Here is a 12,302-nt window from a genome sequence, read left to right on the forward strand (position 1 = left end):
ATCGGTAGCATATCTAAATACGACTTTAAATTCTTTTTATGAGACCCATTGCTTCTACTACTGGAAGTGTCTGGGTATCCTTCTTCCACACAGTCCTCATTTCTGCCTGCAACTTTGTGTGTCTCAGTGTGTAAGACACTGTAATCGCTGGGTGTAGCAGTTTCAAAGATCAGTGCTACGTTTGTCTTCTTTTCATGGACTATTGTATTTGTTTTTTTCGCATCTATTTTTTGAACTGTTGGTAATGGGTGAGCTTATGTGATATAAACTTTAATCATCTATAATACTTTGAGGTTCATGCTTCCAGTGCTTCTCAGCTACTTCAGTATCATAATGTAATCCCCAGTGTAACTGTTTTGCTACATTATTATACCTTTCAGTATACAGGCCATTATTTTATCTCACACATCAATAAGATATGCAACTTTTTTCTGTTATATTTTACCAAACCTGCTTTTGTCTGTTTCTCCCACTTGTTCAATGGACTTTTTAAACAACTTGTACGCAATCCATTATCCTGGACTGCCAATATTAACCTTTCATCTTTTGATTTAAATTTCACTTCTCCTTAACCACTCCTGATTCTGACCAACATGAGGTTGCTCCTGAAGTTTTCTGTATATTAACTATATTTGTCTTTTCCACCTCTTGCATTCTCAAGTGATCCTTCTCCCTTTTGGCACATTCAGTTGCTGCCTGATTTTTGCTTACTTCAGGTAGATTTTTTTGATTTCCATTCCCGCATGTCACCGATGTGCTTCTGCTAAACTAAAAAGGAAAGTCATCTTAGACCTGTTTTACTCGTGTATTAAAACTTTCACTATGTTTGGATCTAGTGAAGTCAGCAGATATGTGTGCAGTCGTATGTTTGCAGATCTGTACATGTAATCAATTTTGAGGATGCCCATGCCTCCTTCAGAGTCTTGGTATACACCAATTTTTTATATCTCATTTGTTAAGTGCAAAGCATTTTCCTCGTTCCTGTCCAACTGATTCAATACCTTTTGGGACCAGTCAGTCACTCCAAAACTGTAAGTTACAACAGGAAGAGCAAATTGGTTTATAGTTTGGACCTTGTTCGTAGATGTTAGGGCTGTTTTCAGTATGAATTTTATTATTGTAAAATATTCTTTACTGAGTGTTCACATTTTTCATGTTTTATTATCAATCCCTCATCAGCTCCCAGATATTTATACAATCCCTCCTGCTTCAAGATCTGTTGTATCACATTCCTATCCCAGACTGATATTTTCTTGGTACTGCAGCTTTCCTGTTTTAAATGTTGCTTTTGCACATTTTTCAAGACCAAGTGACTTTATATCATCTGAGAAAGTTTTAACCACTTGCAGTTCTTTCAGCTCTCTGCCTGATGAGCTATGCAGTTTTAAATCTTCCACAAAAGGAAGTTGAGAAGTCTTTATAATTAATTGTTTTCTGGGAGCCAAATAGTAACCATGATCTAATCTGTTAAATAGGTTAAGGGCAAGACCAAAGATCAGCGGCAACAGTCATCCTGAAATTTCCCCCTTTGAATTTTTATCCCTGGGAAAATAATTTGTCCTTTACCGTGGCTTAGCTGCAGTGGTTTGCCACTGTTTCCTGGTCACTATAATGTAATTGATCGATGCTGGGTGTATGTTAAACATCTGCATTACTCCTTTGTCTATGAATGTGGGATGCTCTTGTATGCTTTTTTTGTAATCTGTTCATGCCATATGTAGATTCTCCCCCTTTTTACAAGGGTCCATATGAATTTCATTTATTTCCCTTTGTTCTGTTGCCATGGTTGAGTTTTCTTCTAAATGACTGTAAACTCCATCAGCATAAATTCCAGTATGTAGTCTATACTTCATCAGAAGGCAAGTTATTGGTCTATAGATTTTGGATAGCTTGTAGGTTCACCCTTAAAGAGGAGTACTGTTTTTCCTGTTAACTAGGTTGGTGTCTATTTGGATGTGCGTGTAAGTAGTTCTTAATCCAAGCTAAATCTTCACGGAAAGATGTTAATACTTTTAGCCAGAAGTTAGGTGCTGCTTCTGGGCCTGGGGTTTTCCAGTTAGGAACTTTTCATAATTTTGTTTCCTTTCAGTTTCTCTAGCCATTACTTCATCCCATTTCGTATCCTGTACATTTGAATTGACAGGTTTTTTTTACTTTTTCTGTGCACTCCACATCTTTGTTGTGTTCCAAAAGGTCTGCACAGAAATTTCTCCAAAATGTGCCCAATTTTCTTTTTTAGTGGTGATTATGTTCCTTTTGCTTTGAGAGGGCACGCGTGCCAGGCAAGGCCCCAAGTTTTTCCTAGAGTCCCAGGGGAGACTTTGTTGTTACAGTTTAGTGTTTGGTATTTCTTGATTTTACCCTGTTTAGGGCTGTACTTTTTCCATTTCACTGTAAAACATTTTGGGTCATCGGTGAAATGCTTATTTTGTACTTTATCTGCATATCTTCTGTGTTTTTTTTTTTTTTTTTTTTGCCTGCGCTGATACCTGTAGTTCATTGTTTGTAATATTTTACAATAGATCCTGGTCTGTTCTAATGCAATGCATTGCTTTTGTCATGTCTGACTTTTTAAGTATTGTTGTTGATCTATTCCTTCTTCAGTACTCTTGTAACAGTGACACTCCTGTCTTGATTGCTTTATAGTTTTTCTGTTAGATGCTTCCATAGTGCCATTTGATTTCTTACTTTCCTTTCTCTTATTGCTCTGTGTTAAGACTCTCTGTTATTAATTTAACTGCGCAGTAAAATGTCCTATTTCCTTTTTTTATATCACACAAATTTCTTTTCATAGTATTGATTACTGTGTTCATCTGTTTTATCAGACTTCTAATATTTTGGGTCTCATTGACTTTTTGTGATATATTTCTTTCATTGATCCACACCTCTCAACCTCGTAAAGCAAGAAATCTGGACAAAGCCGTAAATAGAAGTGAGACAAAGGCCTAAAAATAGGGCAGTTTCTAACTTTGTAAGAGTAATATTTAAAAAGTTGATAAAATGACATGTTTTACATTAGCATAAATTTTCTGAATGGTATGAAGTCTGAAACTCAAATGTCTGTCATTACTTTTTAACTTCATTCTTTAATGATTTGCCACTAATTTGCCAGAAAAAAAACACAATATTATGAAAAACGAAACAAAAATGAGGCAAAAATCCGGGCATTCTGGGAAAATCTGTACAGTTAAGAGGTATGCATTGATGTTACTATGTCTATCCATCTCTAATAAAGAAAATCTTCTCTTAGATCATTTTCTTCTATTATAAGGGCATATTCTTTCTTCTCTGTTTCCTGCAAGCAGTCTACAGAAAGCTCCAGAACAACTGCCTGTGATATATTCTCTTCAGCTACATCCTGCATCATCTGTTGCTCTTTCATATGGGAACTCACTGGCCTATCACTCGACAACATTGACTGCATCAGAGTTGTCACCGTTTCCTCCTCTTCCTTCCTCTTGCTGTGCAACTCCAACTGAACATTTCTACTGGTTTTCTGCCAAAGGTTCCAGAGTATCTTCATGTGGCAAGTGATCAGATGCTTCCCGCTCCACCGGTTTCCCCTTAATTTGGAGACTTTATTGTTCCATCGTGCTGTGAGCATTACCAGAGCTAGACTTTCTACAGTAAATCCTTCACTTTGCAGGCAATCCTTAACTTAAGTTTCTATTTATTTAACTTCTTCATTACTGATCCTATTTTCTACTTTCCCCCTATGCTTTCTTATGAAAAATTTCACAATACAAAAAATATCAGGATGCCTTTGCATGTATTTCTCCAAATATATTTGATGCTGCTTTGTTTTTTTTGATTAGTTTTGCTTTTTCATTTGCATAAATACTGCAAAATATTAAATCTTTCCTTCCCTTGTCCATATTTCTGCTTCAGATGTCTTCTGCTCCACCGGTTTCTCCTTATTTTGGGGACTCATTTTTCCATCATAGTGTGATATAACCTGTGTTAAGACTTTCTACATTAAATCCTTCACTTCGTAGGTGTATTTCATAACTTCAACTTCTGTTTAACATCTAATTTACTAATCTTCTGTCCTGTGTTCCCTTTTATGGTATTATTTTTTGTACTGGGAAAATTGCCATATGGAGGCTGGTATAGTGTTTGTTGTTTACTTCACAAACACAAGGTACAGGGTTTGATTTCTAACATTTGAAAGGGAAATTGGCAAGGCTTAAAATGTCTCACAAAGGCAGATAGGCTAGTACTTTCCTATGAACCGATATTGCGTTCAGATCCCTCTAGAGCCGCACATTTTGGAATTTGGCTGCAGAATTGTTCCATGGGGAAGGGAAAGAACACCAATAAGACTTTTCATCTCTACATGTGAGAGTGAGCTGGAAACAGTACAGTTTTGTCAGTGACTGTTAATAAACTGGAGATCTAAGTAAAAATATTAAGAAGTACGTGAGAGTATGTAAGTCGATCTTGAGTCATGACAACATATAACCATCAGCAAACATCCGCAGTTTGTATTTACCACATGAAGCTCCCACTCTGATATGAGAAGGGACTGAAAGGCTCCTGTGCAGTGACTCTAATGCCAGAAGAAATAAGGTAGGGAAAGTAGGCATCCGTGTTGTTTCATTAAATACAGGAAATGGTTGCAACTGCTGTGCATTTGTCAACATCAAAGCCATGGGAGAAAAGTAAAATGCTTTAAATGACATTAAGAAATGTGCAGGCAATCCCATACACTCCACAGTGGCCTATAAATAAATTCCAATTTAATTAATCAAAGACTTTTTCAAAATCCTGTACCACTGCTGTTGGAAGTTTAGGGACATATTTAAGGCCTTGTATTTAGACCTTTAAAGTTCTGAGATTATCTGTTTTAAAACTTTCTTTCATTTAAATCCAACCTGCGTTGGTGGGATGACTTAATGATGAACTTTGTTACTTGGGAGATATACTTAGATGTTTATATTATGGATGAGGATAGGTGTGTAGCTGGAAATGTGTGCAGTAGAACAGTCTTCAGCAACACATTGATGACAGAATGTTCAGAGAAGCAATTTATATCTGTGGCACCTTGGCAGGATTTCAAGAAGGTGGTCATTTGGAGGTTTACCAGGTCTTTCACAGCTATAAACAGCTCTTCACTAATGCCATCTGGTCCAAGGGTCTTGCTTTTAGGAGTAGTATTAAGGGAAGTCCAGACTTCCACTTCCATTATGGAGAAGCAAAACTCCTTACCTGTTAGCTATTTAAAGAGGGTAACTATGCTTGCTGCAGAAGAACTATCACCACCGCATCAGTTCTTGTTGCAGCTGTTTTTCTCCATACAGCACTATACAGAATTTCCTGAACTCAAAATTCATCTCTTCCTTACTGATATGTTTATCTCCACTAGTTGGAGAGAAATTGTGTATCCCTGGTCTCCTTCTTTATTTGTTCCTAAGTGCTAGCAATTTTATTGACTAAGCTCCCATGCCCTACTGGCAGCTTATTTCCATATACAGCTTGGCCTTCTGCAATTTCAGATGACCCAAGACTTTATGTATTTTCCTATAATTCTTTAAGGAACTTAATTCTTAAATCAGTGTATTTTACATGCTTTGATCCAAATGGAGAGGTGATAAAATCAGCAAGAAAAGGAAGGTAGTATTGGCTGGAGATGAATTCATCCTCAAGTTTTTGAGAGGATCTTCATGTGGTGGACACTGTTCACAAAATTACATGATGACACTGATGCATACTGTATTTTATGTAGCATATATCACGAATGGAGGTAGTCTAAAAATGAAAAAAGACAGCTGAGTGCACTAGTCCCAGGATAAAAATGTGCCCAGTCCTGGTATTCGCACTGGTGCCAGAACTAGAAAAAATGACAGTATAGAATCCTCAAGACACAAAAACATTCCTACCCATAAGGGAACGATGTAGCTTTCGCTCGCATTGCAACCATATCAGTTGTCAGTCTTTAAACCTTGTTTAGATTTAGGTAAGTAGGATGTTTTTAAATTGCGTAAAATGTGCTTTTATTTAATAGGTCATTGGAACTAATAGATGTTCATCGTGTTTCACTGTTGCAGTCACAACTGTAGGGTTCTCCCTTGCCGGCAGGCAGCCCTCGGTCGGCCAGAATCCCAAAATCTGGGTCCGGCGTCGGCTGTTCAACCATGCTCCCTGACGTCAGAGCGCCCGGAGTATAAAGCTGACAGCCGACGCCATCTTCTCCAGTCTTTCTTGCCGTGCGGTGATAGCAGTTCGCAAGTGCCGGTCGGCTGACTCCTGACGAATTTTTTCTGTTTTACTTCGGTCCGAAGACTTTCTTCTCCACTCAAAGCTAAGTACCCCGTTGGGGAAACTTTTTTTTCTTGCTCCACTCCGATGTCAGAAAAAGTTAATAATTGTATTTCTTGTGGGAAGCAAATACCTCATAAGGATTTTCATTCTTACTGTATTCCTTGCTTAGGCCCTGACCATGACGTAGCTAGTTGTCGGTTTTGTGCTAGATTCAGTCAACGTACAATTAAGCAAAGGTACGATTTTGCTTTTCATTACTTCGGTAGACGCTTTAACTACAAAATGTCATTGGATATGGTCCCGGTTACCGGAATTCACAAACATCGCAAGGATAAAGACAGGCCTCCGAGGTCCAAATCTGATGATAGCGCACAAGCGGAGCCAGCTTCAGGTTCGGCCGTCATCAGTGAGACGCTTTTGCAGTCCCTGTCGTCGGCCATTTCAGAACCGACGGCCGAAACGGACTCTCATGAGGAGCCAACCAGGCCTTTAAATATTTCTGTTGCAGGACCTTCGAACTATGCTCCTTCGGATGGGTCCGGAGCCGCTGTGCAGGTACCGACTTCCGAGGGGGGTTTCAGGCCTACTCAGCTACTAGTAAAGGCAAAGCCAAAGACACCTTCTAAATCAAAGACTTCAACACAGGCCTCTTCTGAACCGGCTCCCAAGTCACAGAAACAGTTACTCAAGATGGCGGAGGATTTACTTACTATGATTAGGGGTTCACATCCCCTCCAGACAAAAGGCCAAGGCAGGATGTTTATCATGATTCCTCTGATCAGGCTTCTGTTTCCTCAGTTTCTTCTTCTGATCAGGAATATTCTTTCCCTCCTTATGAGGATTCTGATGCTGAAGAATCCATTCCTTCAGCTTCTCCCCCTGAGGATTTCTCTTTTGGGGAAACTTTGCATGAAATGAGGGAACATTTTCACTGGGAAGGACAGGAGTATTCTGAATCCAAGAAAAGACTGAGGGATTTTCTTCTTCCCCAACATAGACCCCTGGCTATTTCTCCTGTTTTGGATATTGTGGATGATGCCTTTTCGGAGGCTAACTTAACACCTGACTCTTTTCCTCCTGCTCCTGTTAAGCCTAATAGATATTACGGGGTTCCTGATTCCCATCAGTTTTTATACAAGAACCCTTCTGCTGACCCTGAAACCATTTCTCAGGGTCCTAAGGGAGTTAAGGCCGCTTCTGCCAAAAATCCCATTCCTACTGAAAAGGATTCTCGATCCTTAGAAAGATGGGGCAAAAAAGTGTACACTTCTGCTACTTTGTCCATTAGGGCTTTAAACTGTTAGTTTCATATGCTTAAATACCAGCAATTTCTTTTGTCTGTCTTAAAACAAAAGCTTACTTCCATTTCTGCCTGTGCAGATGATAAGGAATTACATGACTTATTGCATGCCACTGAACAGGTTGGGAAGCATGGTTTACACTGTGGATTTGATGCCTTGGAGGCTTCTTGTAGGGTTGCAGCCTCTGGCACAGTCATTAGAAGGCATGCATGGCTAAAGGAACAAAATTTACCTGAACAAGTAAAGGCTAAATTATTGGATGCTCCTGTTCAGCATAATGTTTTGTTTGGATCAAAAGCTGAAGAGGTGATTAAAAAGATGGAGGATAAGGCGAAATCCATGCAAACAGTTAAAGATTTCTTACAAGTACAGCCACCTAGATTTAGCAGGAATTGGCCTTCAAAAAATTGGTCCTTTCCCACTTCAGACAGGCCTCAGAGGGGTAGATATAGATGCTCCAGAGGGGAGGCCTCAAACACAAGCTGCTTATGGACTGCTTCCACCCCTAGGGGAGGAGAGGACAGGTCACAATCTCAAAGGAAACAAACTCAATGACTCCCTCTGTTGGGCTACAGGAACTTCTTGCCTGGAAGCTCCTCTCGGAGGAAAACTCACTCTTTTTTATCAAAATTGGACTCAAATAGCCCAAGACAAATGGGTTTTGGATGTGGTTTTAAGAGGTTACATATTCCATTTTCATACCTTGCCAAGGCCAAGCGGATGGCCAGACCTTCCAAAACATCAATGGATGGAGGCCTTAAACCAGGTGGAAGCTCTTTTGGCTATGAATGCCATAGAACTGGTTCCTCTTTCAGAGATGGAAAAAGGTTTTTACTCAAGGCTCTTTCTAGTCCCAAGGAAGCAAAACTCATGGAGACCCATTCTGGATCTGTCGGTCTTGAACACCTTTCTAGAGATTCCAAAATTCAAGATGCTTACTCTACAGCAGCTACTTCCAATGCTGTCCAAAGATGCATGGATGGTAACTTTGGATTTAAAGGAGGCATATTTACACATTCCCATCAGGCAGGATCGCAGAAAATATCTCAGGTTCAAGGCCGGATCGAGGCACTTTCAATTCTCTGCGCTGCCCTTTGGATTATCTACTGCACCCAGAGTCTTCACCAAATGCCTGGCTCCAGTAGTAGCTTACTGCAGACTCAAGGGAATTCAGATTTACCCTTATCTGGACGATTGTCTAATTCAGGCAGACAGCAAGGATGTCTTACTCCAGCATCTAGAATTTGTACAGAACCTCCTCAAGTTCCTGGGATTCTCTGTAAACATAAAAAAGTCAAATTTGACACCATTACAACAGATAACTTTTCTGGGTGCACTTCTAAACACCACAACCCAGATGACATTTCTGACATCCGGAAAACAATTACAGCTGGCTTCAACTTTCAGAACCTTGGCAACTCTAACTCAACTATCTGCAAGGAAATTCCTGCAGGCTTTGGGTTACATGGCCTCCTGCATCCTTCTTCTACCATTATGCAAGACTACACATGAGGAAAATACAGTGGTACCTAAAAAGTGTATGGTCTCAGCATTGCCACAGTTTGGACATACTGATCTCCGTCCTTCCTTGCCTTCAAAAGGAATTTCTTTGGTGGTCCAGGGCATGTGCTCTAAACAAAGGGAAACCTTTCCGTCTGCCTCCTGCCACTCAGATTCTAACCACAGACGCCTCGGATTATGCTTGGGGAGCCCATTTTCAGGGCAATTGTTTGCAGGGCCTTTGGACAAAGGATCAGAAGCATCTGCATATCAATTTAAAGGAAATGTTAGCCGTTCAGAATGCTCTATTGGCCTTCAGGAATCTTTTACAACCAGGACAACTGCTGATATGGACAGACAACACCACAGTTATGTGGTACATAAATGAGCAAGGGGGATCTCATTCCTACCCCCTTTGCAGACTAGCCATGGATCTATGGAACACAGCTCAAGCTTGCAATCTGGATCTTCAAGCTCAGTTTCTACCAGGGAAACAAAACTTCCTGGCAGACAGTCTGAGCAGAAACCTTTCGGATCCACATGAGTGGATGCTGGACACCAAAATATTCAGGATGATAACAGCAGTCTGGGGATGTCCTCACATAGACCTCTTTGCATCCCATCTCAATCATCAACTACAGAATTTTTGCACCAGGACTTTCCACAGAGAAGCTTGGAAAGTGGACGCCCTGTCATTGGAGGAACCTCTCGGGATATGCCTTTCCGCCTCTTCCTCTTCTTCCACGGGTTTTATTCAAGATAAAACAGGACAAGCCCAAGATGATAATCTTGCTGGCTCCAAATTGGCCTCTGCAGTTTTGGTATCCAACTCTAAAAAACCTATGTCTGGAGCCTCCTTGGGTTTTACCTCAGTCTCCGAACCTTCTGTCCCAACATCAGGGTCAGGTTCTACACTCTCATGTCAGATCTCTCAGCCTGGCGGCCTGGTTAATCCAGGGCCTTTGATTTCTTCTTTACTGCCCAAGCAGGTTATGGATGTCATTTTAGAAGCCAGACGTCCTAGCACTAGAAAATCTTATGCAGGAAAATGGAAAAGATTTTGTTCCTGGATGCAGGCTCATGATTCTGATCCTCTTCTTCCTAACATTACTTTAATTCTACTTTACTTGACAGATCTCTTACATAAGGGACTCTCTTTCTCTTCCATTAAGATACATGCCTCTGCTATTTCTGCTCATTATAATACAGACCCTCCCATCTTTTCCCACCAGCTCATGAGACAGTTTCTCAGAGGAGCTAAGAACTTAAGACCTCCTAGATCTCCTCCCATTCCTGCTTGGGATCTCAACTATGTTTTGGAAAAACTAACCTTGCCTCCTTTTGAGCCTGCCACCTCTTCTGACATCAAGTTTATATCTTGGAAAACAGCTATCCTGTTAGCCCTTACCTCTGCCAGGAGAGTTTCAGAGTTACAAGCTCTTATGGCTGTGGAACCTTATATTATTTTTCATCAAAACAGGGTATCTTTGAGGACTAATCCTACCTTCATGCCTAAGGTGGTTTCCAAAGTGGCTTTAAATCAAACTATCCACTTGCCAACCTTTTTCCCCACTCCTCAAAGTAAAGGGGAAAGGATCTTGCATTCGTTGGATGTACACAGACAACTACGTTTTTACCTGAACAGAACCAAGGACATCAGAAAATCAGAACAATTGTTTGTTTCTTATGCTTCAAGTTCCCAAGGTAAAGCCATTTCAAAACATACCATTTCTAAATGGATTGCTCATGGAATCAGATTTTGTTATTCTCACCATGGAAAGCAAATCCCAGGGAGTATACGGACTCATTCCACCAGAGCTGCTGCCACTTCTGCGGCCTTCCTCAGGGGAGTTCCTACCAAGGACATTTTGGAAGCTGCAACTTGGAGTTCAGTGCATACTTTTTCTAAGCACTACAATCTACCTCTCTACTCTAAGTCTAGGGCAGGCTTTGCCTCTGCAGTCTTGCAGGGCCTTTTAGCCACCCCTTCCTCTTTATGACCACCTCCCTTTCTTTCAGCTTTGGGATTCTGCCCTACAGTCATGACTGCAACAGTGAAACACGATGAACATAGTACAGTTGTGTACACCTACCATAAATGTAGATGTTCGAGTGTCTTCACTGTTGCAGTCTGGGTTTCCCTCCCTCCTGTCCCCTCTTATTTTTACTTTTGTGTATTTCCTTTCTTCACCATTCTTCTGAGGTGTATTTGCAAAGGTTATGGGACATTTTTCATTTTGGGACTCCTGACATCTGGGGCAAGAAAACCTGGAGAAGATGGCGTCGGCTGTCAGCTTTATACTCTGGGTGCTCTGACATCAGGGAGCATGGTTGAACAGCCAATGCCGGACCCAGACTTTGGGATTCTGGCCGACCGAGGGCTGCCTGCTGGCAGGGGAGAACCCTACAGTCATGACTGCAGCAGTGAAGACACTCGAACATCTACATTTATGGTAGGTGTACACAACTGTACTTTTATTTTTTTATATAACCTGCCTTCAAAAGAAATACATCCCACATTGAATCCAGTATGCCAGATCAAATGGCATTATTCGTAATCTAAATTTACACTTTTACCTTGATCATTTTAACAGTTTTTAAATGTTAGTCTGTGTAGTAAAGATGCATACCTGTAAGTTTTGTGCGTGTCAGGAAAGTATTGGTTTTGTAAGTGTCTTGTAGTTCATATTCGTGGCATTCATTCATTTTTTTTATGTTTTAGGGCCGACCCTTTGTCCAACATGGTTCTAAATTTTACCTCCAAAGAAGATGCCATTTTCTTTGCAGAAAAGAATGGTAATTATTTATTTATTTATTTATTTATTTAACATTTGTTGACCGGGAAAGTCAGACTAGGTTCCACAGATCCTGTTTTCAGCTGAGGCCCGGGGAGAAATGCTCCAGAAGAATATGATTAACTTGTGTTTTTTTATCAATATTGTAACTTAAAATAAGTATATAACCTATACATTCAGTAAAATGCAGATAAAATAAATCAGGACACTGGGTGGGGGGGTCTGTTTCACTGTGAAAGTAGCAGGTGGCAGACCTTTTGAATTATTTATAAGGACTGCCCTGTGCTCATTGCACTTTCTGGATTAAATGTAAAATTTGAGGATATTATGTCTGTACTGTTTATTGAAAAATCATAATATAGGCTGAAGTGGTGGTTCATCAGTATTATTTGCAACTGTCTGTTAGCTGTTTCTGTCCCCAGAATTGACATTTGTGACTGTAATG

The 12,302-nt window shown here is 40.3% G+C and overlaps 1 protein-coding gene across 1 annotated transcript in view; it reads left to right on the forward strand.

The window, feature by feature from the left end:
• The window catches only part of NDUFS4 (NADH:ubiquinone oxidoreductase subunit S4), an 849,665-nt gene that overhangs the window by 616,343 nt on the left and 221,020 nt on the right, over nt 1–12,302 (forward strand). The window contains exon 4 of the mRNA XM_044064420.1: nt 11,785–11,858. Within this exon, the coding sequence (XP_043920355.1) occupies nt 11,785–11,858 (74 nt within the window). The remainder of the gene's footprint in view (nt 1–11,784; nt 11,859–12,302) is intronic.

Source organism: Protopterus annectens, chromosome 2.part2 (assembly GCF_019279795.1).
Source record: "Protopterus annectens isolate FY-2018-M chromosome 2.part2, PAN1.0, whole genome shotgun sequence".
Classification (NCBI taxonomy): Eukaryota; Metazoa; Chordata; order Ceratodontiformes; family Protopteridae; genus Protopterus; species Protopterus annectens.